Raw genomic sequence first — 27,488 nt, forward strand, 5'->3', positions numbered from 1 at the left:
ATTCTAAAAACATTCTGAAGGTAGAGTTTATAAGATTTTATTTGGATTAGATGTGATTTTTGGAAGAAAGAGTAGTTAGGGCAATTTCATGATTTTTAGCTTGAATAGCTGGAGGGAATGAAAGGGATTGATCTGGATGGGAGATTTAGATTTATTTTTGTAATATGAAGATTGAGGTGACTATAAAACTTTCGGAAGAGTTTCAAGTAGGCAAGTAAATATATAGGTCTGGAATTCATGAGAGAGAGAGGAGTCTAGGATGGAGTTATAAATATTGGCATCATTAGCATATAAATTGTTTTGAAATCCATGAGGCTCATTAATGGAGTGAGTTAAAGAAAGAAGTCTAAAGACTGAGCTCTGGGCGCACCAGTTTATTAAGCGATTGGGAGGATGAGTAGGGAGTAGTAAAAGCAGAAAGAAAATTAGTGGAGTGTGGGGTCCTAGAAGCCAAATGAAGAGAGTGCTTCAGGGAGGAGAGAGTAACTTCATGTTTCAAATGCAGAGGATAGATCAAGAAAATAAGAACTAGCAACTGCCCACTGAATTTAGTGACTTGAAGGTCATCAGTGGCCTTGCCAAATGTAGTTTCACTGGAACAGTGGAGTGAAAACATTACTTGAGTGAGTTCAAGAGAGACAGGGAAGAAAATTGGATGCAGCAAGCATAGACAACACTTGCAAAGTTTTTCCCCTATGCTGTAACAGATGAGAAGCAATGGGAGAAGCTGGAGGGAGAAGTGGACCAAACAGTGGATTGGTTTTGTTTCTGCTTTTAATGAGCAAAATTATAGCATGATTATACCTCTGTGGGAATGATTCAATAGAGGGGAGAAACTGATGATGCTGAAGAATTCCTAAATCAGTGGTCTTGAGTGAGATGAAGGGATAGAATCTAGCCCAGAAATGAAAATAGAGGTGTTGATGTCACACTTGTTAATAAGGAGAAAGCAGAGCAAAGAGGCAGGTAGATGAGAATAGGTAGATCAATGGATGATGGTACCCCGTAGAAATTATTTTCTGATGCTAAGTGAGAGCAGGAGGGGAGCAGAGATCTTGGAAGTTAGAAGAGAGAGAAGGTGTGAGAATAAACTGGGGGACTAGGGAAGAGACTGGATCTGAGGATTTTGGACAAGTCAGAATTGAGACACTGACATATGGACAGCTTTTGCTTGAGGCAGTGGAGGTATGGGGTAGTTGTTTTGAGCTATAAAGCTAAAAAGATATAATTGTGATTTTATTCAACTTATCTAATTCATTTTTGGGATAATACTGGTCTATAACATTTGGACTTGGGTAAATTCCAAGGATGCTTAGAAAAGACAAAGGTACAAGAAACGTCTAACATTTGGCATCACTATCCTTATCATGGGAAAAATACCTAGAAAATTTGAGGTGCAATATTTCAGATATTTAACAGTTTCGAAAAAATATACTTACTTGGACAGAAACAAATAAATTTGTGAGTCTTTATCAAGTATGTCGTTAACATTTTTTAGCATAGGAGGTGTTTAAGCTAAGTTTCAGCCTGAAGCATTTTGTGTGTAAAATAAAGTTCTAACAGAAACTTAATGTAGAGGAGAACATGTTTTTCACTTTTTCTGTATGAAACACATCTATAAGGTTACTGAAAATTTTTTAGTCTTTGGATAGATTACCATTGCAAGGAAAAAAGGAAACATAACGCTTTTTCCAAGAAATGCCAAAATACCTTGTTTTGAAATGAGGTTTTTGAATAAAATGGTTTCCCAAATGTCTTACGTTTTGAAGCAGTAAAGGCCATGAAATTGTTTACTGTGCTTTTGGCAAACGACAAACTCTCAGTCCTCAAAAGTACAGCTAATGTTTTTCTATTTAGGGGGAAGGAGGTATGCAAATAGCAGGTTTAGAGAACTTCTGTTTTATCAGTTCGTGAAGTTAAAAATGCACAGTGCTGGAGTTCCTTTCATGCTGCGGCAGAAGGGAATCCAACTAGGAACCATGAGGTTGCAGGTTTGATCCCTGGCTTCACTCAGTGGGTTAAGGATCCGGTGTTGCCTGAGCTGTGGTGTAGGTCGCAGACATAGCTTGGATCTGGCATTGCTGTGACTGTGGTGTAGGTCGGCAACTACAGCTCCAATTTGATCTCTAGCCTGGGAACCTCCGTATGCCACAAGTGCGGCCCTAAAAAGACAAAAGACAAAAAAAAAAATCATAGTTCTATCTATACAAATAGTAGGCATTCTGAGCAGATTTTTTGGATCAATGAGCATACAATATACTATGATATTCTCCTCCTTTTCTGTGATAGGTTATAAAATTTTGTCTTGAAACAAAAATCTACTATTTTTTTTTCTTGTGCTCAACAAGGCAGAATTGCCTATCTTCAACTCAAAGGTGTTTTATTTGAGCAAGATACAAGCTGGAATTTGATAACTTCCCTTTTGCTCTCTCTGCTTGTTCTGAAACTACAGAAGAGAAGAAACCAAATACTGAGGATACATTGCATGAAAACCACTTCAACTAAACTCAAGCCAGATGCAAACAATTCAAGAAATAATGGAGCTGAAGACAGAAAACTTTTCAGGGATGCTAGGGCCCTTTGTTCCCTCTGCTATAATTTATGTTTCTGTAGTCAAAGTTCAATTCTGCCACAGTTTACGCAACTCCCTGGAAACGACGCTCACCCTTACACTGCTCCAGGAGCATAGGGATTCATTTGATGAGTGCTAAGAGATTGATAACAATACCTCCTAAAGGGTTAGGTTGCTAGGTAACAGCTTGTTTCCTTGGTCACGGTGAATACATGGAAGACCCCCAAAAGAGGCTGCAGATTCTTGGTGGACAGCTCTCATAGCCCCTCCTGGGAGCAGGATGAAAAATGTCTACAGAAAAATAGCTTTATGAAGGCCAGAGAACTTTATGTCCCAGCAAGACATGTCTGAAAGGTAAGCCAAAAAAAAAAAATGTTATTAAAAGTAGCCTTAGTCATTCCTTAAGAGAAAACAAACATAGGTAGTGTTGCTGGATTAAATCTCATTGAAAAATGGAAACTCATGCAACCTATGTTACTGATGATGGTTGTTTGGAGAAGGAAACCATCTTTTCCTCTATACCAGGCAACTGGCTACAAGTACAATTCAGGAGATCATTGGTGTCACAGAGAGCTGGACCTGCTGTCTAACAGTGGTATGTTTTCAGCTACACAGGGCTCTTTAAGAGAGCATGTGTGAATTTCAGGGGAAAATAGATAAGACAGCCAAAAGAAAATATCTGTTAGTTAGCATCTATTAGCTACTAGTTTCCACTAGTTTGTATCTATTAGTTACATTTAAATGAAATTACTACCAAAATTTACTAGAGCAATAAAGCCACAAATCAGATTAAATAAGAGGCAAACCCAATCATTGTTTCCTCACTCCTAAATTTTATGGCTGGTTCATAAATGTTTCTCAAAGCAAGCTGATAATTAGACAGTACAGAGTTGGGGGGTTGAAAGTTTCTTGAATGTTTTTGCCTTATATTGGTGTTTAAGTTGGCTCCCATTTTTAAAAAAGTGAGGTTTTTACCCCCAATCACATTGTGATTTTATGAGTGTGTGAAAACTACTTATAGCTTCCTGAATTTACTGCCTACAGTTAAGATAGGAATTGTGCTTAGGGAGGGGTTCAGAGGCTGAAACAGTTCTATTACACATCTTATTTTTGTCTGCAAACTGTGTACATCTCAAGCAGTGTCTAAATGTTATGTTGATTTTAATGTTAAAACCTGTGTCACAATTAGAAGTGGGCATATGAAACAATAGTTTTTAAATGGGTAGAAGTTCTGTGAACAATTTTAAACTTTATTTTCCTCTACTTACTAACATCCTTTAATATGCTATACCAAGAGGAAACTTATTTATGAGTTCCATTAAAAAATGATCTTTACAATCAGCATTATTATTTTAAAATGAGTATATTTTTATAAAATTATTTTAGAGACAGTATAAAAGTGATTCTCAGGCTAAAATGTAAACTTCGGTCTTCAAATTTTGAAGGATAAAGGAAGGGAGGGAGGAAAGGAAAGGAAAGGAGAAGGAAGGAAAGAGAGGATGGGAGAAAGAAAACCAAAAAAAGGGAAAAGAGGTTTCCTTAGTGCCAGTATTTGTTTAATCACATTTCTTCACATCATGAAACAAGAGTCATAGCCATCTACTTTCCTAATATAGTCAATTTCATTCAGAATTTCATAGTTTTATCTCTATTCACAAGATCTAAGGAAAGGCTCAGTCATATTTTTCAGTTAGCAAAGGACAATAATCACATATTGTCCTTTAGTGTCTATATTCTTCTCCCTTGTAGTGTTGTTCTGTAGTTGAATTTTCAAAATTGTTTCATCATAGGCAGTAGTAAAACATTCCTCAAGTACTGAAAACCTTATAAATAGCAGCTATACATGTGGTTACAGAAAGTTCTAAAAACTTCTAAATATAATTTTGAAAGAGAACATAGAGGTATCCCAGTCTATCTTTGCTGTTTCTGGTATCTGAATATATCTCTTCTATAAACATCAACAAACCCACTAATAGGTACTAAGTTTACAAGTTTTCCCTCTAGAGAACTTTGATACTTGTTGGTTCTTTTACTTTTGTTGTACCTTAATTTAGGGGTCTATTTGTGTTTATAAGAATGCACATGGGACTGGAACAACAGGGACAAGCAAAATTTATAAGACTACAAGGCCATCATAAAATGAACATCTGACCCATTCATATAGAAATAGAGAGATGACAACTCTGTATTTTTCAAAATTATGATTTGTCTTTCTGTGTTTTTAGAATCAACAATCTAAATAATTTTAGATATATCTTAGATACATTTTAACACTCCTAGGATTTGGGTACTGAAAATTTTGGGATATCTGTAAAACATACAGTTTTCCAGGACAGTTCATTACTCTATTATTCTTGACTCAACGTGGGATCTGAGCCACACCTGCAACCTACATCACAGCTCACAGCAATGCCAGATCCTTAACCCACTGAGCAAGGCCAGGGATCAAACCGGAAACCTCATGGTTCCTAGTCGGATTCGTTAACCACTGAGCTACGACAGGAACTCCCCTTTCACTGGATTTACTGCTCTAGGTCCCTGGTAATTTTCCTCCAGCCAATAACCTCAGAAGTGCCTGGCTTTAGCAAGATCCCACCAGATTTGAGAACCTGGCTTAATATTTTGGGAGGAGAGAGAAGGAGTTTGAGGATTTGGGGAGTGTCCTTTGCTACCTGAAAATATGACTGAGCCTTTCCTTCCTTCCTAAATACAATGCTATAATGATGCAACACTGATCATTTAATAGTGATATAAATGGGACATTTAGAAATGGAGTCACAGGCAATGCAATTCTTATAACACTGCATTCTGAAAGGAGTCCCTGGCCCTGGATGGTGTATGTCCAACACTGCCTTCTTTACCTCAAGAGCTGGGCTTCACCCCAGAAACTAAGCCATCTGCCACCTCCTCCTTCACTCTGCTTACAAAGCTACATAATCACCAACTTGACATTTTAATTAAACAGATAGCACCCATTGCAGCCAACAATTTATGAGGCTTATAAACTCGTGATTGTAAAGGACACTGCAATCTTCTGATGAAAGGGGCTCATGAATTGATAAGTTATATTATTGTTGTTTTCCATCCTGCAGTCTCAGCTCACCTGACTTCTTGTTGGCCAGTCTACACTTTTAAAAACTAAGAATAGATGGCCAATTCAGATAATGCCACCTATTTTAAAGATAGTATAAATCACTTATGACAAATGCTGTACAGTTTTAGCCTTGGCACCTCCTCTGTGGCAGCTTTATATTACAGCATTAATAAAATTAATTTCTCTTTCATAAGGGTTTAGAGTTGTAATTTATGATAACTGCTTGTTCACTGCAGGCAGAAAGATTAAAAATGAGTAAACCAATATACCAACTAACCTGCAAGTCTGGTTTTTTTCCCTTGGGAAGGGGAGATAGGAGAGAGTTTTAAAAACAACTTGATGTTATCGGGAATAGTGTTTTCATAGGTTCTACTACTTAAGGCTTACCTTTTGTTTTCAGTAAGTAGTCACTGCTCATAGTTACATGTTCTATTAACCAGTGCAATTATTTATATGTAGTTAAGTTGAGCAATTAGAATAAGAAAAATCAATATAAATGTTTCCTTAATAACAAATGCACCCTAATAAATGATATGGATTTACAGTTATTTAAAGAATCAGAGCAGCTTATCTGAATATTGTTTGAATCCTAGTAATTAAGAACATTTGGTCATTTATTTATATGACTTGGGCAAGTTATGTCAGTTTTGTGCCTCAGTTTTTCAATCGATAGAATCAAAATAATAATGTTACCCACTTTTTTTGGTGATTGTAATGACTAAATGAGTTAAGCTATGTCAAGTTCTTAGTACAATGCTTAGCACATAACAGATGCTCAAGAAATGTTAATTATAAAATTATTATATTAGTAACAGTTGTTATCAGGACAAGAATGTTACAAAACAAAGCAGAAAACATTTGCACTTGGGCAGAATCCACTTTATCTTCTGAATATTAAAGATGAGGAACACTAGAGGTGCTGAGTGACCCGAGGCCACAGCAGTAGCTATCTTAGATTCCTAGGGACTCAGAGGTCTTGCCTTCTTGGATTCAGCCATGAGCACCTTAAGGCAGATGGAATAGAAGTCTGTGTTAGTTACATAACCTGAAAAGATGCTCCATCTTTTCTTTTTTTAAACTAAAGGATTGGAAATTATCTTACTTTGCTGATATTTCTCCCAAAATAGCAGACCAAAGAAAACTTCCACATGGAACTTAAGATAGAAGTAGTGGGACAAAGATTTTCAGAATGCCCCAAAGGTTTTTACTCCAAGATCGCAGCATGCTGCCCTTCCCCACTGCCCTCTGGTGTGATGCCGGAGAGGAATATCAAAATGTCAGGAGAAGATTCCAGACTTTGGAGCCCCAAAAGAGAAATCACACTGAAAGAGAGTCAGACTAGTCATTTACTGGTTAGTATCTTCTCAGATAATCTGTCCTTAGCTGAAACTCAAAACCACATCCAATTCATTCCATTCTATGAAGAAAAAAAAAAAAGAAAGAAGAGTTAGTGGGGATGTTAGTTGCCTATTTACTTGTATTACGAAAGCTAGGGGTCTAATCGGAGCCATAGCTGCCAGACTAAGCCACAGTCACAGCAACGCCAGATCTGAGCCATGTCTGCAACAACAACGCTGGATCCTTAACCCACTGAGTGAGGCCAGGGATTGAACATGCAACCTCATGGTTCCTAGTTGGATTTGTTTCTGCCATGCCACGATGGGAACTCCTGTGTTACCAAGGTTTTAATCACCTTCTATTATTAATAAATATCTAATAGCAGTCAGGATAATGGTACAACTAGTTCTTCTAGTTTAAACACTGCAATCATCCAATGTAATCTAAGATAATTTTCACTCACTTGTAAACCTGATTTTACCTGGAGGTTGTTGTGCCTGGCCTTACAGAACCATGTAAGAAGCGTACAGTGAAAACTCTATTGACTGGATCTTTCTTATCAGATCTTCTAGTTATATGTACTTATTTTTCCCATGTGCTCTGCTTTAAGCAAAATAAGATCATTTCTCACATCTTAGGTTTAAAAATAAAGAGAGAGGGAGACTTCCAGGTTTTTTTTTTTTTTTAAATTGAGTCAGTCTCTCACGTAACCATCACTGGAGCTTAGAAACACAAAACACACATCATTGGAGAAGTATTCAGTCGTGTTCATTATCCTTATTTTTCTGATTTCATTTTGGCAGAAATGGCTAGCATATAGACATAAAGATAGGTGAAACAAAAAAAGTCAGTTAAACTTTCAGCCTCTGTTTATCCCCTCAAATTCTATTCCATTCTGCCCCATTTTTTTTCCCTCCCTGATTGTTGGCCAAAATTCTGGCTATAGATAGAAAGATTTACCTGTTTCAGGAATAATAAATTTTACACAATGCAATGTTATCCTTCTAATGTTTGTTAGTTTGAAGAAACAATATTCAAATTATTAAAGCATTGCTCAAGTGGGAACAATCTGAGAGGCATATATTTTCTGACTTTTTTACATAATTAAGACCAAATCCTTGATTTATTACTTAGTGGCAGATGGAGGAATAATTTTCTCCTTGATAACAAGGCAGAGTTGTGTTATTTTCTTAATGGCATGGTTATGCTCTTTTTAGAATATGATGTAATGGCTAAGCTCTTCTTCTGTAGCATGGCAGCTAATAAATGAAAAATGAAAGACATTTCTGTATTGTCTTGAAGGCAACCTCAATATACAAGAGATGTGTCAGTTTCTTGTAAGCAAAATTGCTACAGAACTACATAATAACTGTGCCATAAAACATAGAATGCTGTCTCTTAAGATTCTTGGAGCCTGAAAAATGATCAAGAGTAGAAAGAGGCTAGAAATAGATATGACTTCTAGTTTTACTTAACATGGAAAAGTATATTTAGATAATCATTTTTAAGTTGGCTTAAAATAATGTACAGCACCAACTACAGAAAGAGAAACTCATAACCACTGCTGAGGAGAAAGGGAAAAATGTGAGAATAACAATGAATAATAAACTTGAGAATTAGTGTGGGAGAGCAAAAAAGACATTTTGTATCTCAGGCATAACAATGGGAATATGGAGAGAGCTTGATGGTTCTTAAGTGAAAAGTTTGAGTAGTATTTCAAAGTGCTTAAAACTGATGAAAGACCCTGACTTTTTAATATGTTTGCCACCAATCTGAGAAAATATGAGGTTTGGAGGAAATTTCAGGAAAAATTTAAGGTCCAAATTAATGTGAAAACCAGTAGGGAGTTTAAGGATGCTTGTTTGTGCCAAGTCTCCAGTGGTAGTTCTACCAGGAGTGATAGACAATATTAGGGCTGACTTCCTTGTTCATATCCTGTAAGCATGTATGTATCTGCGTGTCCTGTTAGATTTACTTTTCTAAGACATGCATTCTATATGGGCACCTCTACCTTTGGGGAGAATCCGAATCCCCCAAAGTGACTATTAGCCATAAAAATATGCTTAGGACTATGACAGAATTCTCAGTGTATCATTGTTCTCTTCTCTAAGTGGAAAAGTTGGTTCTTGAAATTTGTTGTTTCATACAAAGATACTTATATTTAAAGACTTTATAAGCATTTTCTTTCACTCAGCTCCTCAGGTCAAAATGCAAGCAGTCAGGAGATCTGTCCATCTAATTCATCCTATAGCTCCCATGTGAGTGACTCACACCCTGGGTCAGCTCTCTCGAGGAACAGAACATTATATTCACGTTCAGATTCTGGAATATCATCCCTGGTAAATATTTTTAATTAGCTATTTATCTAATGATAAGTTTAAAAATGTATTTTACATTTAACACTTTTTAATAAGTGTGGAGATTTCTTAAACCTATCCTTGTAATTGGGGGGAAAATGAAAGGTTGATATGCTCAGTCCCAACTCAGAGGAAAGAGAAAGAAGCTAGGGTAGAGGAAGGAAGACAAAAGAGATGGAGACAGAGATGAGTAGAAAAGATAATGATCAGAGGAACAAAAATCCCTTCCTTTCCCCCACTAGGTTCAAATTCTGTCTCTAGTCTAAGATTTATCTCCTTTCTTTCTGAATGTCCTGTGTCCACAAGATAAAACTTTCTCCTCTGAAACTCACTGCTTCCAAGGCTTTCCTCTAACCCACCTAAATGGAATCATATGTGCTTTCTATCCCTTTCCTTTGTTCAGAATTTTTTCCCACTTAACCCATTGGATCAAGATGAGTTATTTATATGTCTGACTCCAAAATTACAGAAAATAAATTTTTCAAGCACAAGTGCCATATTTTATTTAACTTCTTGTCCTTAGTGTCTGACAGAGTATATATTTTTGAATAAATAAACAAATGGAAATGAAGCCTACTAATTTTGAAAATATTTATTGAACCAACAGATTAGTTAATTGGTCCATCAGAATTAAAAAATAAAAAAGGACAGGGTCACAAATGTTCACCATTCCTTTAAGAAGAAACTACAGTCATACGACTGTAACACATTAATAGCCTTACAAAGAACAAAGAAATGCAATGGCTCGATTTCCTACAATGTTAGAAATGCCAAAATCAACCATATAACCCTTTAAAAAAAACCAACAGGCAGGTTTTTATACATTAGATGTCAGTTGAAAAATGGAAACTTTATTCTCAAACTCATCCTGAGCTTAGATACTTTTTTTTTCCCAGCAAGAGCCTCATGAAACAGCACAAAAAAAGCAATGGGGTGTGGCAACTCCAGGGAATTTGACTTCTAATAAATTTTTATCCTATCAGAGAAGCAAGCAAAAAAATTACAAGGGCATATAACAGGTTGGGGAAGATGCTCCCAGAGATATGTATACAGAACAACTAAGACTAGCCCAGGGATGACATTTTTCAATAACCTAAAATGTATTTGTGCCTCTTGTTTTTTAAAAGAATAGTTCTGAAGAATGAGTGAATTCTTTGAAAGTATGTTAGCAAATCCGCAGATTATCTCAATGAATTGCTCAGGCATTCACTTTTTAGTGTTGCTGTTAATAAGGTAGAGTGCTTTTGTTATTTTTATAATGAAGATATTGAAATATTTATGGAACAACCATGATTATTCAGTGAGTAGTAATGAAGGTAAAAGATCAAAGACAAGTGATTATTAAAAAGTCATCTCCTCCCAATTTATTTTTGAGGCTCGTTTTACCAAACTCTCCTTTACAGGATGCATTAGTCCCACATGGTGCTCTAAGAATAAAAGATTCTATGGTTTAATAGTCCAGGGGAACACCTTGCAGTACAGACTCACAATACATGCTAGGATACTAAAGCCTTGGAGAAGTTCTGTAGTAAAGAGAAATTCTTAGTCTGGCTTAGTCTAGAGCTTCCTATGTTCATATAATGGTGGAAATAATTTTTATATTAGTATTGGTCACACAAATGTACAGCTCAAGCAAAGCATAAACTATGCAAAATGCTTCTTTCTGAGATGAATGCAGTTGTTTCCAATACTATAATGTTCTTCAAATCAAGTACGCTGGGTTTGTTTATAGGTCTGTATAACACCAGCTAACAGAAGAATGAATATATGGTGTATGCATTTAACATAATATTCTTTTCTGAGTAATATGCCTTTTTGTTTGTATTAATCTTGAAACTATCATAAACTATGTAAAATAACAGGAGTTTTGATTCACTACAACCTAAGTAATGTAAACAACATAAAATTGCCCCACATGTGATCTAATCAGTAATATACTGTTCAGAACAAGGAAGATGACCAGACCTGAAATACTTCATTCAATACTGGATACACATTTAAGAGCAATGTCAATAAACTGGAATTCTTTGCAAGGAGAACTACATTTTTCCTGGATATTCAATAATTTGTAAATCATGATCTGTGAGTAATAATTAAATGACAAAGAAGGTGACAACTATTATCAGACACTTAAAATAGTAGTCACATGCGGAGAGATTCTTCTGTGTAGCCTCAAAGGCAAAGTTTGTACAATTGGAGCAAGTTAGAGGGATTACTTGGGGCTTATATTATGAAGAGCATTTGATAGTTACCACTATTTTAAAATGGAACAAGACTCCTCATGAGCTGTTCAATAAATATTAAAGGACAGTTTATCAGAGGTGGGGATAAAGTGGTCCACGAATGGTATATAAACTTATTTCTGCTGTCATTTGCCATCAAATGTAAATCAGTTGCAGGTGTTGGAGATGCAAAGCTGAATGAAAATACATAATTTAGATTGGACTAAGATGACGGCCACACCATTAGATACCTGCAGTTCAATATGGTTGAATGTTTGGTATGAGTTCACATTATTTGTACACTTAAAAGAGAACTATATATTGCCAGATGATATTTCTCTTTTCTCTCATTTTAAAGCTTCCATCAGATTATTTTAAGTACCTGACTTGGCACAAGATAGAACAAAATGACATCCGAGGAAGTCAACTGCGTTGCCCAAGAGTAAGAGAAGGTAAGGTAACAGAAATGTATGGTCTTTGTGTACATGTAGACTTTGTGTGTGTGGATTAAAAGACATTTCTTGGGGAAAAAAAAAAAAAACATATTACTTGGAGATAGAAAAATTATCTTTTTTAAGACCATAGAGCTGTTAATATAGTGAAGCCACCTTTAAAAGCTTATTCTTATGGCTGATTATATAAATAATAAATGTTCAGTATTAAATATTGAAAAATAGACTGTGTAATTCAATTATCCAGAAATAGTCACTGTGATTTTCATTTCCATTTAGTCTTCTTTGAAAAGCATATATACACTTCTTTAGAAAATTATTTGAACAACTTTGTTTCTTGAGTTTTTTTTACTTATCTTGACATTGTGAGCCTTTCCATGCTATTAAACATCACCCCAAACAAATTTTTAAAAAGTTGTGTATCTTTCCACCATAAGGGTATTATTAAATATATTTACCAATGTTCTTTGTTAGAATTTTATAATCATGAATAACACTGTCACTTCAATGGATGACTATTAGCTGATTAATCCTACAGTGATTTTTTTAAAAAGCATAAAAGAGAATCTAAATAAACCAAGTAGTCTCATTTTGTATTTTCACTAAGCATTTTAAATTTGAGAGAACAACCAATATTTTACTATTCCTTTTTCATCACATCAGATTTTACAAGCATATTGATGTGACAATATGAAGAACTTAATTTTTTTTTTTTTAGGGCCACACTTGGTGGCATATGGTAGTTCCTGGGCCAGAGATCGAATCTGAGCTGTAGCTGTGACCTATGCTATAGCAACACTGGATCCTTTACCACACTGTGCCAGGCTAAGGATTGAATCTGCACCTCCACAGCAATCTGAGCAGCTGCAGTTGCATTTTTAACCCACTGCACCACAGTCAAACTCCAATATGCAGAATTTTTAATCAGCAGTCCCTGATATACATAATGTTTGATTTCTATAAGCAGCTTAAATAGATTATAAATTCTGTAAGAACAGAGACTGCATTTCTTATGTCTCTTTTGCATTCTCCATTGCTGATGAAATATTATGAGACATAGTTTCTGTCGCAGTATTTAGTCTTTATAAAACATCAAGTATCTTGGCTACCTTACCTTTGTACTTGCAGACTTGCAGTTATATTGTCTATTGTACAACTATACTATTGATTTAAGAAAAGTTGCTTCAGATATATTCACCTTCCCATTTCCTCCTTTCAAGTGCATTACTTTACCCACACAATGCTTTCTTCTTTCTCTCGAACTCACCTGACCAAGAGTGATTAAAATAACATCATTCCCTGAAACACTGAGTTAAACATATTACATTTTAACTCTGTCAAATTTATTTGCAGCTAAGCATTGAGATATAATAAAGTATCATTTTATTACATAATTTGTATTACCTATTATATTATTTTACAATAGTAAAATATTATCAGATAGTACTGTTGCAGGTATATTACAACTTCCCTTTGGAGACCTTAGAATACTTTTAGAAGAGCAAGATATTATGAAGAATTAGAAAGGAAAGAGACCAGAGGCCAGGGAGGCCATGTGTGTCACATGTATAGAGTTCATCACCCATAGAAAGAAAGGGTTACGTCAAGGGCTAAAGAAGGGAGGGTTTAGGTGGTTCTTAAACTTTAATGTGTGGGCAAATTATCTAGAAGTATGTGGAAAACAAAGATTCATGGGCACCAGGCCCAAAGAATCGGATATAGTTAGTATGGGGTGGGGCCCTGGAATCTGCATTTGTTAAAATTATCATAGGCAATTCTGTTGCAGATGATCTGAGGGCCATACTATGATAAACACTGGTTTAGGGAGGCTTGGGGAGAGGCAGAGAAGGAAGAAATTTGAATAGGAAGTGAAAAAATTGATAGCAGTCCCTGATCTACATAATGTTTGATTTGTAAATGTGAATAAGTGTATTGGCATTTATGTGCATGTATCTTGTGTATGTGCATGGGGGAGGGGGGCTGATAATTGGGGCAGCTACAATGAAGTAAGAAGAAATCATATTCAGAGCATAGGTGGAGAACTGAGGTTAAGAGAGAACTGCAGAGCTGAAGGAATTGGAGGAGATGATAGGCAAATAAAATCTAGGAGTAAACTGAAAATGAGCATTTGTAAAGAGTCCAGGGGCTTCCATGCTTCCATGAGGTCAGCATCCTAGTCATGCACTGAGATCATCAATCAGCAAACCTGAGGCCTCATGATGACCACAGTGGCCATTCATGCAGAGGATATCATTGCTCTGCAGAGATAAAGCCTATTTTGCTTTCATGGGTCATTAACAATACCCAATCTCTCGCAACTGACCAGTCTTAAGAGGAATGGAGCATGATCTAGGGGAGGAGGAACAGTGGAAAATGCCATCACCTCAAACCATGACGAAAACAGACATCCCTTGTTGTTGTCCTAAATGTTGTTTAAGTATTTTTTTGTGAGATGGAGAACAAGTGCATTTCAAAAGCTTTCTGATAAGAATGACCCTTTTTCTAGATTAGATCTTGAAATGCCCATTAAAACTCCTTCTGTTGACTTCAGTTGCCCCAATTGTACATCCAGGAAGAATTTCTAAGAAAAGAAAGGTTAGCTGGTGTGAGATAAACAGCAATTTCCCAAGGCTTTGATTGCCAGATCAAGATTGACTTAACTCCTCCCAATTAAATGAAGCAAAAGAACAAACTGTTGGCAGAATTCTTTTAAAGAATAGATTCTTTCTGTTTAAAAATCCCCTAGCAAGTGAATTCAGTCACTGTTGTTAGGAGTCACAAATCCAGTGAGGGGACAAAGAACAAGCTCAGAGATGGCAGGTGAGAGCCAACATCCCTGGGCTGTCAGATATTCCAGACTTTAGCTCTCAGCTGCTAAAATAGATCTTCAATTACCAACCAGGTCTGAGCTTAAAAAAAGAATCCAATTTAATACAACTCCTCACAGTGGAAGTGACCTTTGGCTTCCAACTTCAAAGGAATCTTTGAAAGCTGATTTAAAAAGAAATGATTGAAAGAGCAGAAGATCAATAGAACTTAAACAATACAGGGCAGAGTTTAATAACTTGGATATCTACTGCACAAAGAAAGCTACCAAATTTGGGGGTGTATTAAAGACAATAGAGCCTGAGGTCTCCCTATTCAATTAGGTGATGGCTGCAGTTTTTCCAGTTCTATAACTTTTAACTCCAGTCATCCTAATCAATGAAGAAGGATCATTTTCCAGCACAAGAATATTTTATTTGTAAAGTGGTCGGGATATTACACCTTCAGGGGTAGGGGATTTTCTGGGTGGCAACACTGCAGTTTGTTATGAGAGAAATGCTGGAAAAGTCAGATTAGATTCTTGGTGTCCACCTGAGCCTGATGAAAGAACTGATGTTTTTGTCAAATTAATGAAATATTGGACTCTTCTTTTATTGCCTTCTGCCTTCCATAAATCCTGCACAAAGGGACTCGTTATCTCATCACAGTCCAAACAAACTTGCCACAAAAGCAAAGTTTGTTCCTAATGCCTTTGGTATCTTTTCTGTGTTGTTGTTGTTATTGTTTTCACCTTTGAAATGAGGGCAATTACGTATTCCAGAAAAGTGGAGTGGGGGAAGTAGATACAAATGGTGCCAGGTGTGACTCATAGAAATGCAATAGCAATATATTAGTTGGGAGGGAATTGAAACCATTTAGTTTAAGATTGCTGAAAGGGGCTTTGTTGGCATCAGAAAAGAGTGAGGTTTGCCTGGGGTAGCATAAGAGTGCAGGGGGTTAGGAGTTCCCTGGTGGTGCAGCAGATTAAGGAGTCAGTGTTGTCACTGCAGTGGCATGAGTTTGATCCCTGGCCTAGGAACTTCTACACGCTAAAGGCGTGGCCAAAAAAAAAAAAAAAAAAAGGTAGGGATCTATGGTGATAAGAAAGCATATATATACTGGCCAAAAATATTAGAAATCAGTATTTTTATAAAGCATTATGAACTTCAAACATAATTTCTCACCAAATTTAGCCCTTGCTGGGTTCTTGAGTCTGGTCTTCCCCATATTTTTGCAGAAAACAAGCTCAGAAAATTAAAATTAATCATCTGGTGTCACACAATTACCTACTACTTAATTCCAGACTGGAAACAAGATATCCTTTCCCTAAACTTGGAATTTTTATGCAAACCTGATTTGGAGGACAATAAGGTTCAAAAATAGTGGGACTTTAGTTTGGAAATGGAAATTGGGATAAGATTGTAGAAAACCTCACCTGACAAGCTAGGCTTTTCCATCTTTATTTGGTAAGCAGTTGAGTAATTTCTGAAATGTTTTGAATATGTCAGTATTCAAAACAGTACGGTAAAACTGTGTTTTAGGAGAGCTGGATGGCAATTTGTCATTTGTGTTGAAGGAGAGAAGACTGCAGAACAACAGATCCAAGAGAAAGCAGTTATAGTTCAGGTAGGAAGCTGTGAGGGTCTGGACGCTGAAAAGGAAGGGACAGAGTCTCAAGGGGAAAACTGATAGGACTAGGTGGCAATTTAATTGAGAGACAAAAGAGAAAGGAAGTTAGAAGTGACTTCATGTCCTTATAGGGAAAATTATATGAAGATTAAAGTCACTATACGGTGATTTTTCTCACTTGGCTGGGCTAGAAGTAATTTATGTTGGATTAAAAGTTAGCTCTACATGTTGACTTTTTCTAACAGTTAATAGAGGTCATGCATCCCTTTTAATTACTCTAGAAAATCATCAAATTATCTCTGAACCTCAAAATATTTGCCCAGAATAAAAAAAAGTCTGCAGATATGATATACTTTAGCTGTCACATTTCCCCTAGTAATGTGTTAAATTGCATTTGAAAAGAAACTGATAGGTGAGAATTTAAGCTAAAGCTGACTTTTGATCATCTGTAGAAACCTAGACCACAGGTAGCAAAATCATGAACAATTTAAATTAAAAGAATCCACAACCCTACTCTATTTATTTTTCTGATAACTGTATTCACTTTACTGTAAACTTAAAAAAAAAAGGTAAAAAAGAAATAAAGTTGCTGATTTGTTTGCTGTTCCCTCTCTCTTGTATAACTCATCTCGTGAAGAGAGGGCCTAGGAAGTAAGCCCATCAGAGATGGCCACAGGCTTCCTGCAGCAGGAAGAGAAACAAAGGAACTGGATGGTTTAAATATTTAATAATCATCTCTTGATTAATTTATTATTGTCATAATAATTTAATGTTTTCAAATCAGAGGTTTAGCTTTATTTTGTTTGTAAAACATGAGAGGAAAGTTATTCAGGAAATTTCAGGAAAAATTATTTTCAACAATTAGGACGTGTACAAAGTGGTAAACTCCTGGTTCCTTTTCTGTCCCTGTCTCTCCCCCAACCTGGTTAAGCAGGCAGGAGTGTGGTAAATCAAATCACATTTCGTTACTGAGCACACTATTGGGCATAAGAGTCCTATGCTGTCTCCTCCCTCAATCCTTCCACGGGTGAAAGTTGAAAACAACTGGCCAAGTATCAGTTCTATCCTCCTAAACCTACTTCCTGTTCTCATCTTGTGATTTCTGCACAGGACCCTCTGCAGAAGGGCTGGTCTTCAGACAGGAGGCGTGTACACTGCCTCCACGGAAAAGAGTCCTCGAAAAAAATGAATGGGAAACATGGCTGCAAGAAAACTGGGAGGACTGCACGGTGAGAGCTTAAAAAATAGGAGAAAAAAAAAAAGCCTCCTTCTCACGTTGATTAAACTATGGCTTTTTTTTTTAAAGGGCAAATATCAGCAGAAACATCAAAACTTAAAGCACATCTACAGAACTTTCTCTGAAACTCATGATGTTTGGGCTCCCCACATCTTTTCTCATCCCTTTTCTTTATCATGACATGTTATTTATTTTCTAACCTTTATTTTATCTTGCTCTTGCTGAACTCTGGATAAAATTTAAAAGAGTTGAGAATGAGATTGGGTTTTTTTTTTTTTGACAATAAGAAAGTCAAATGTTGAACAATAATCCTTATCAATGAGTTTATGATGGGATCTAGAATCCTTTGAACAATGCAGTAAGCCAAAAGTTTTGATAATCTGGGGCAGCCAGTTGGGTCTAACAGAGCTATCTGGGAACAAATGAAACTTTCACCAATGAAGGATACGAGCTGTGATTTCTTAAGGCTGAACATGACCCAGCTGATGAGCCACTAGCATTGAAACAGCCCCTGCCATTAGTCCCTGCCTGATCACTACCAATCTATGGGCCTGCCATTCTTCAAGCTTCAAATTCCAATTTGAGTAAGTCATGTTTAGGAACCTGAAGATTTAACTGGGAAGGATATGTGTTGGTAGCAATAAGAGTAAGCCAACTTCATTATAACAGAGTAAGGTACCAATATTTTTGTTTTTCATGGTGATCAAACTGTATATGAGGATTTTAGGAAATCTTCCAAAACTGAGACTGAGTTTAAAACCTGCTTACTGGGGTCTCCTGATGCCTCTTTTATTTCACAGGTTGATCTTGTATGTTATAGAATTATAGAATTAGGGAGCAGGAAGGTGCTTCAGAGAAGGTCTGGTCCAAACTTACACAACTTATTAGCAGAAGACAGAGAAATAGAATACTGCCTTCTTTTCTTTTCAAAATTAATTTGAGCTATTCATATTTATAGTGTATGAATATATTCTACTCTTAAAAAAATTTAAACAATGTACCTATGTATCTACTTGAAAAATTTAAACAGTACACCAAGACTCTGCCCTCCCCTCCCAGGATTCTCTTTAGAGGTAATCATTTCAGTGTATATATGCATTTGTTCTTTACAGCTGCTGTTTAAACCATGGATACATTATAAAGGCCAATGTAGCCTTGCTAACAAACTATCATAGAAAGTTTAATTGGCCTTTAGATAACCATACTGTGAGAGACTGGCTAAATAAACTCTAAAATATCACAGAAAAACTTATTGGGAAATAGTAGTCCAAAAAATCCTTTTAGAGAAGGTGATATTTAATGTTGAAATAATAATCTCATATTATTTATTTGGTTTTATTTTAAATTAAGACCTTTTTTTTACTTTGGGAAAATAGAACTCAAATTTTATAATGTCTAAAAATATTAGAACTAATTGTTTACTTAAAAGAGAGATATTTGTAGTTACTTAAAAGTAGTAAATTATTTTGCTTCAAAAAATTTTTTAAAAAGATTGTCATTTTATTCAATAATTTCCATTGACAGAAATTGATGATAAAATCTTGGAAACAAGAAAGATAAATTGACATTTAGTAATAGAGTTTACAAGAGCAATGTTTCCAGTGAGAATGGTTTCAATTTCCTTAACATCGGAGTTGACTGATGTTAAGTCAGAAAGAGAAAGGCAAATGCCATATGATATCACTTATATCTGGAATCCAATATTCGGCACAAATGAACCTTTCCATAGAAAAGAAAATCATGGACATGGAGAACAGACTTGTGGTTGCCAAGGGGGAGGGGAGGGAGTGGGATGGATTGGGAGTTTGGGGTTAACAGATGCAGACTATTGCCTTTGGAGTGGATTAGCAACGAGATCCTGCTGTGTAGCACTGGGAACTATGTTTGGTCACTTATGATGGAGCATGATAATGTGAGAAAAAAGAATGTATACATGTATGTGTGACTGGGTCACCATGCTGTACAGTGAAAAATTTATAGAACACTGTAAACCAGCTATAATGGGAAAAAATAAAAACATTACATATAAAAAATATATATTCACTATCTCTGAACTATGTAAAGTCATTTTTTATGTACATCTCCCTAGTTATTTTTAAACAAAATCATAGTTTTCATCTTTTGAATGATGGCCTCTTACTCTGAAATTTTAATAAATATGATATATGAATATTTCCAAGGAGCCTAAAGATAACTAACCATTTAAACTGGTCATTCCCAAACAGAGCTTTCTACCCTCTCTACTTTTCACCCCTAGAGAATTTCAGAATCTGTTTGAGAATCCTTCCCTCCCCACCCCCACCTTGTATATAATTCTAATCAGGATCCTATCAGGATCTTTGTCCTCTCTCCTTACCCAGAGAATCTCTGCAATAATTGTGTTCAGATGTGTGAGTATTTTAAAAGACCAAAAAAAAAAAAAGTGAAAACTGCTCGTTTAAATAACATACACAAAACGTTTTAAATTAATAAGTATTTTAAAAGTTGACAAAGCACTTGCTTTTTCTTTTTATTTGTTTTTCCCTTCAGAATTTGAACATTTCATTTCAGGATTTGGGGGACCCTTATCAAGTTGCAAATTTTAACAGGATTCTTAGAAGACTCATTCGAGTTGAAACCCTCTGGTTAGTGGATAATTCACTGGTGGATTTAAGTGCCATAAGATTGCCAAGGTATCTGTTCCCTAGCATGTCCAGTTACTAAGTTAAAGTCAAGTCTGTTATTTGGGTACATGTGACCATTGTCTGTACAATTGTGGCTCCTTTCAAGCGGTCAAATCTTAAAAATGAGAGTGCTAAATGATGCCTGGGCAAGGCAAAAAAGAAATTTATAAATTAAAATGTCACACTTTAAAGGGAAAAAAATCTATTCTTTTTCAAATGAATAGTTATTATCAATTTTCAGGGGAGTAATTTATAATCACAGAACATATTGGCAGGAAAGCTGCTTGCCATGTTCCTTGGGTTGTAAACTGGAAATACAATTAAACAATACATACATTATCATTGTAAGATAGTGATTTTCAGTTATACTTATTGAACACTTATGAGGAAAGACTCTACAGGTAGTTGATGAGAGTCTTGGCTTCAGGGTCACATTCCGGTGGAGGAGGAGTAGAGGTTGCCCATCAGAGCAGTGACAGAAACAAACTAAAAAATTTAAAATTTGTATGAACTCCTTGATTTCCCAAGGACTCCAAGCTCTTGATGTTAAAGACAATCTGCCTCTTTGCTCAGGATTGCTTGAGAACTCTTTGTGGAGAGTTGCCCTTTACTCCACTAGGCGGATGGGTAGGTGGAGTGAACTTTGGTAGCCATCAGAGGGGCAGAGAGAGGTTCTCAGAAGAGAATTAGGAGATGAAGGAACTTGAGCAAGGAAGGAAGGGTAAATCCTTGAGCAGGTTAAGATACACCTCTCAGCCTAGGCTAAAGCAGGGCAACAAACAGAGATCATCAGAGCTGCTCTGGAGACGGAAACAGTCAGGCAGCCAGCCAGAGGAAGTGTCAGAATAGGCAATGTGCCCTGGGTTTCTTTGGTAACGTTCAAAGCCCCTTCCCAGCTTTAGACAGACTTGCAGAGCATTTGATTTGACTTGCATTCTTTTTGATTGGCAAATTTAAAAATACCTAAATACAAATTTTCAGAGGAAACTTAATATCGCTGCCATGTTAACTTATTCAGTTACCTGATGTTAATGCGTCCAGCACCCCCCCCCCCCAAACTCTCTTCTAAGGATAAAATAGTGATGAATTAGTTATGTTTTTCAAATACACATTTAAATAAAACAGCAAAAAAAATTTAATAGTCACATAGAGTACTTTAGAAACACTGAACTAGAAGATCATTAATTTGGAGAATCTGAACTAGAGTTGATCCAGATCAATAAACTTCCAAATCTTTGCTATCCTATATAAAAAGAAGAAAAGAGAGAGAGAGAGAAAGAGAGAGAGAGACACGGGGGGGGGGGGGAATAGAAAGACAGAGAGAGAAATTCCAGTTATTAAAGAAAAGAGTTGATTCAGATTCCGTGTTCTCTAAATGTATTCTTTTGGCCTTTCTTTAAGAAATCGGATGTATAATATAAAATTATATAATTGCAATTCAAACTTTACAACTGCCAATCAGTGTATCAAGAGAGAAGAACACTGATGCATGTATATTCATAGCCTCCTTCCCTTCTGCCCCAGGGAAAAAGCCATACTTGGTTTGCCACTCCTGTCTCTCCTCTAACATTATCCTACTGAGGATCTGTGAGGGGGGAATCTGAGAGGTTGAGAGAGTAGCAGTAAGTACACTGAAAATGAGAGAATGACTAGCAGATGAGAAAAGAACAGATTTCAGAGGAGGGCAGAGAGACAGGGAACTGCTTGGACTGGGTTTTCAATTAGAGATTGCAATAGTACTGTGGTGCATCTAAAGATTGTGTGTAACCTGGCAAAGAGTGCAAACCTAAAGTCATCAAAAATATGATTAAGACTGTAAAATATTCAAATGGAGAGGGAATGGAAGAAAACAAGATAAATGAAAATAATGGATGTGAAAAATTATAATCAAATCTCGGTGGGTTCAAGTTGCATTTGTGTTTTTCATGCTGCCGTGGCTATCCTCTGTTTAGCACCATCTTTACCATTAGCAATAATTATTTACCAAGTGTCTTTGTGGAGAATGAGGTTCATAAATATCCTGTGTCTCTCTCAGGGTATTAAATTCCAGCTTATGCATAAAGGCGAGGTGTCAGTGATAGATTTGGAATTATTTTCTCTATTTGCACAGTTTTATACAATTATGGTTTTAAGGCAAAAATATTAAGAAACATTATCTGTCAGGAAAATGTATGCAACCTAAATGCCTAATGCATCTTTCTTTTCAAAAGGATAGTTTTTCGTTTTCTTTTATATAAAAAAGGCTTTTTCCCCCCCTAGTTTAAAATGCTATTTTCTCAATACAGAATTTAAGTATAGAAAAGTAGAAAGAAGGGAAAATGACTATAATCTCACTACTTAGGGGCAATACTCTTCACAAGTCATTATGTTTCTTCGGGGGAACTTTCATTTGCTGAAATTACATGCAGCCAGTAACTCATTCAGGATTTATTGAGAATCCACCATGGACCAAACACTATGCCAGGTACTGAGTGTATACATTGGAAAAGATAACAGATTCCTGCCCTATGCAAGCTTATGATTTTATATAGCCTGCTGATTTTTTTCTGAATATTTTAATATAAGTATTTCTCTTTTCATCCCTACCACATTTGTAGAAACTACCATTGTCACACCTTTGAGGGTTATGGCATAGGTGAGGCATGCTAGTGTTTTGCAAGATTTGGGAGCTATCCATCCTCTTTAGGAGACAGATAACAAGATGATTATATCTTATATTCAGCTGCAGAGTTTTAAATATGAACAAAAATCATCTCACATCTTTCAAACAATTGCCAAAGATACCACAGATACAGCATTTATTCTTGGCTGAAAACCATATTGAGACTCTGACCGGGCTTTCCAGTTTACAGTGCACACCACTAGAATCCCTCACGCTCAAGAGGAACCCTTGTGAGTTTCACCAAAACTACCGGAAACAGTAAGGCCTTCAGTCACTTTTTGTATTTCATTGAAAATTATACTTTTAACAACTGCTCCCTTTTGTTTAAATTTGCTTAGCAAATTTTAATTTTATCTACTGTGTGCTGTACATTTCATGCTTCTAATCTCACCTAAAGAGCTCTGAAGTGCTCTTTGTGGGTGGGTGGGTGTGTGTGTGTGTGTGTGTGTGTGGGTGTGGGTGTGTGTGTGGGTGTGTTTAAGCTTCAAACACTCTTTTCTCGGTTAACTTATGATTTCTGTACAAATTTTAGGTTCCTCCTGTAATGTGACTTTCCATAGACGCTTCATTTTAGACTTTCAAATCCTATGCATTTTTTTCTCATAATGTTTAATAGACATTATGTCTTTAAAAAATTTTTTAAGTACAGGTTCCTATCAAGGTCCATGTGCCCATCTTATAAATTGCTTATTCTCTGGTTTTGTTTTCGTCCCTTTGGACCACAAGGGCACCATCAATTAAGTGAATACAAAAAAGTAATTGATTCGCTCTACTCTAGCGGTTGAAAGAGCTGGAAAACCTGCCAAGAATAAATAAACCATTTTTATTTCTTTGTCACTATTGGGCACATTCTTAATGGTAATAATGGAATCTAAACAACCTTGGAGTGTGCACCAAGTAATATGCCCACCGATTTATCTCCAGCTAATTCCCAGCACCACTATTAGTGTACTTAGGGGAATTAAAAGGGTAAAAACCAGCAACTGAGTTCTAGAATCTGTATTTGCCCCCAGATGACCACAAGTCATCTCATCTCTCAGTCTGAATCTGTCAGACAAAGGGTTAGATCATCTCTAGGCTCTGTGCCTGTTCTATGATTACAGTCCTTCCTCCACACATCCAATTTCAATAAAAGACAGTTCTCACTACCTCCCTTTCTGACGCTGCCATTTTCCCATGACAGCAAATATATTCCAGAGGCCTGTATAATATTAGATTCTTCAATTTGTGATGTACAATGAAAATTGTCAAAATAAAAATTCTAAACCCCATTGGTACTACATAAATCTCATTACTGCAGTTGTCTTCCCTCTGTAGTCTGAAAGCAAAATTTCATGTTCTGTGACAAAACATTCTAAAATTTCTTTTACAATCAGCAAAAACTAGCAGCACAGCTGCTTTACTATTGAGCTAATATTTAACCATAATAATGTTTTAAAGTCTAAAATTCTATTTCCTACAGTCAGAGGAAGTTTAGCTGGACATTTCAACATCATTCCTAAAAAAAGCACATTTCTAGTCATAAAGATAATGTATTAGTATTATATTTCAGTTTGGTTAATTTATATGTGGGATTTTAGAAAATACTTTGGTCCCAATACAGTCAACTTGCCTCCCTTCAAAGAATGCCTTATGACAATAGTATTAGATTAATTGTCTGAAATCTGATATGCCCTGACGTCTCACTATAAATCCGTCTTCAAAATTCATGATGTGGTATAAAATTATGTGGGGATGAGGGATATAATGAGGTTCTATTTTTCTAGTATTAACTTTATTGGATTGAGTCCAAGGTGGGTCTATACTGTCACTCAGGCTATAAAAGGCCAGGTTGTATTGACTGAGGTAGTATAAGGTAACTTTGCAAAGGAAGACTTGGTCATTTTAAAGTATGGGGAAAGAATTTTTAAGTATCCACTCCTGCTGAGGTACTAAGCTGAAGTTCCATGTTCATCCACATTTGGGCTTAGTCATCTAGCCAAATATCCACACAAGGATTACAACAGCATTGATTTTGTCACTGGGCATCTCTGTGTTGAGGATGTAGGCCAGACTTTCAATGACCCTTTACATCATGGTTGGAATTATTTAAGTATAAGCTTTTCTTGATCAGTGACTCCTAGAATTGTGACTCTTTCCCTTCCTCCTTTGTTTCAGATCCTCCAATAAGACAGCACAGTTCAAAAGAGAAAGGACTTAATGATAGAGCTAATAGTGTAAGTCCCAGTAGGTAGAGGGCACCCCCACTGCCTGGGACACCCAAAGGCAAACTTTTCCACCATTCTCAGTCAGTGCCATCTTTGTGCACCACAGTTTGACGTTTAAAAAAGAAATAGTGACTAGGAGTGCCTGCCAGCTAGGAGCCAAAAGACTTAGAGTTTAATCTTTGTTGTGTCACTTATAGGCTTCATGATCTTGTGTAAGTTACTTAAAATGGGGAACAAATACCAAACTGACAGAATTATTGTGAGGATGAGATAAGGTGAAGAAAGCATTCAGAGCTAAGAAAATCATTCAGCCAATAGGAACAGTCAAGGAGGTTGGCACCATCATTAGCTGACTTGGCACGTCTGAGAGGTTTCAGTATTTTTCATCCTAGTCAAACAGTGGTGCTGTACTTTTCCTCTGGCCTGAGCCCCTAGTCAGGAAGGCTGTCCACTGGAAGGAACACACTGCTTTATAAAACTGCTAGGCATACAACCACTGTTTAACTGAGTTGACATGAAAGATTGCTTCTTGAACCTGGAAGTGACTGAATTTGAAATGTGAGCTTCAAAAAGCCCTCTGTCAAGAAAAATAACACAGCACAAAAATATTTCCCACCCCCTCTTATACCTGTCAGCCAGAATTCTTCTTTAACTATCACTAAACAACATGAACTTGCTTTACTTCTTTAAAAAAACTTTATAATGTGTACACACCATGACCTCATTCTTTCTGTTGTGGTTAGTTGGCTAAATCCACTCATTGATTTTTTTTCTTTATAGGACTTTGTAAAAACTGGGATGAAATTCTCTTATAAAAACAGACTCTGTAGTTCCATTCCTCTGCTCAATACTCAGAATCTGCTGAACTATCTAGTAGCTCCCTGAGATACTCGATGAATGTGCATAATATTTTATTGTAACTTCATTGCAAGGATAAGGATAACAGAATAAGCTGACAGCTACTCATCTTTCTTGTAATAATAGGCAAAGTCCACTCACTCCTTTATAAAGAGAGTAAGTAAAATACAATGCTTTTGTTCAATACAGTTATTTTCTTTTTTCTTTAACTTTTGCTTTAGAGTATTCTCCTGTTTGCCAAACTTAAAAATGCTGGATGGGATCCTGAAGTTACCAGAAGACTCTCCACCACCAGAAACCAATATTTTTTCAAAAGTCTGTATTATATCCTAATGTACTCTCTATAGAAAGAATCACCATTGTCTTTAAAAGTTAATAAACAGGAAATTCATGACTAAATATTATGACTTCATATATATATATACACACATACACATATTATATATTTATATATTGCTTTCTATTAAACCAGTGATCTGTAGTTTTTTGAGGTTTTTTTTTCCCCTGATTCAAATTTTTTTTTAGGACCACACCCATGGCATATGGAGGATCCCAGGCTAGGGGTTGAATCGGAACTGTAGCTGCTGGCCTGTGCCACAGCCACAGCAATGCGGGACCTGAGCCATGTCTGCAACCTACACCACAGCTCACGGAAAAGCCAGATCCTTAACCCACTGAGCAAGGCCTCTGTCCTCCTGAATGCTAGTCAGATTTGTTTCCTTTAAGCCACAATGAGAACTCCAATTCAATGTTTTAATACAGAATTTGGGGCTCTTAGAATTGTTGAAAGAATGAGAAGAAAAAATATCAGATGAGTTTCTGCTAGAGGTAAGAGAGATTGATACTGAAGATCTTTGTTAGAGGCACCAAAGCAGATGGTTCTCAAAGGCTTGTCTGGAAGATGCAGCAATCTCTGAGATGCTTTCACCAAGTGTCTTAGTTTGCAGTGGAAAAGCAGATAGTTTCATCAGTTTCCACTGATGGTCTACTTTTTGGGGTCACTGGTCACACCCATGGCATATGAAAGAAGTTGAAGAAGTATATTGACAATGGCTTAAAAAGAGTAATATTAGTAAACAAAATAGCTATAATTTTTGAATATCTACTATGTATCAGGCACAGGACAGATAATATATATATCCCTTATTTAAATCCACAAAAAACAATGACGTTCCAGTTATTCTTATTCAGGGGCAGGAATATCTGAGGCTTAGGGAAGTCAAGTAATTTGCTTACAGTTGGTGGCACAAGGTAGGTCACACAACTATTATGTGGCAAAGCCAAGATTCAAACTCTGAACACCTTTCAACACCCTTGCTGCCTCTTCTATTAATTTGGTTCTAATTTTAAAATTCAAGATGATATTTTTGTGTTTCCAGGGGCAGCTTCATC

General features: G+C 36.3%; 1 protein-coding gene across 1 annotated transcript; it reads left to right on the top strand.

The window, feature by feature from the left end:
* Positions 1-2,810: 2,810 nt before the first annotated feature.
* LOC125112763 (uncharacterized) lies at positions 2,811-26,500 on the top strand. Its single transcript, XM_047755169.1, has 8 exons — positions 2,811-2,926; positions 9,199-9,343; positions 11,942-12,035; positions 17,580-17,698; positions 20,236-20,378; positions 23,092-23,289; positions 25,189-25,247; positions 26,318-26,500. The coding sequence occupies exons 1-7, from the start codon at positions 2,901-2,903 to the stop codon at positions 25,229-25,231; spliced, it is 768 nt and encodes a 255-aa protein (XP_047611125.1). The 5' UTR covers positions 2,811-2,900; the 3' UTR covers positions 25,232-25,247; positions 26,318-26,500.
* The last annotated feature ends 988 nt before the right edge of the window (positions 26,501-27,488 follow it).

The sequence above is a fragment of the Phacochoerus africanus genome, chromosome 1 (genome assembly GCF_016906955.1).
Source record: "Phacochoerus africanus isolate WHEZ1 chromosome 1, ROS_Pafr_v1, whole genome shotgun sequence".
NCBI lineage: Eukaryota > Metazoa > Chordata > Mammalia > Artiodactyla > Suidae > Phacochoerus > Phacochoerus africanus.

Excerpts from the sequence above, each read along its gene's own strand:
- LOC125112763 (XM_047755169.1), top strand. The coding sequence starts at position 2,901 with ATGTCCCAGCAAGACATGTCTGAAAG. Across the intron at positions 9,344-11,941 it reads ATTCTGGAATATCATCCCTG|CTTCCATCAGATTATTTTAA; the intron begins GTAAATATTTTT and ends CTCATTTTAAAG. Across the intron at positions 20,379-23,091 it reads AGTGCCATAAGATTGCCAAG|CTGCAGAGTTTTAAATATGA; the intron begins GTATCTGTTCCC and ends TCTTATATTCAG.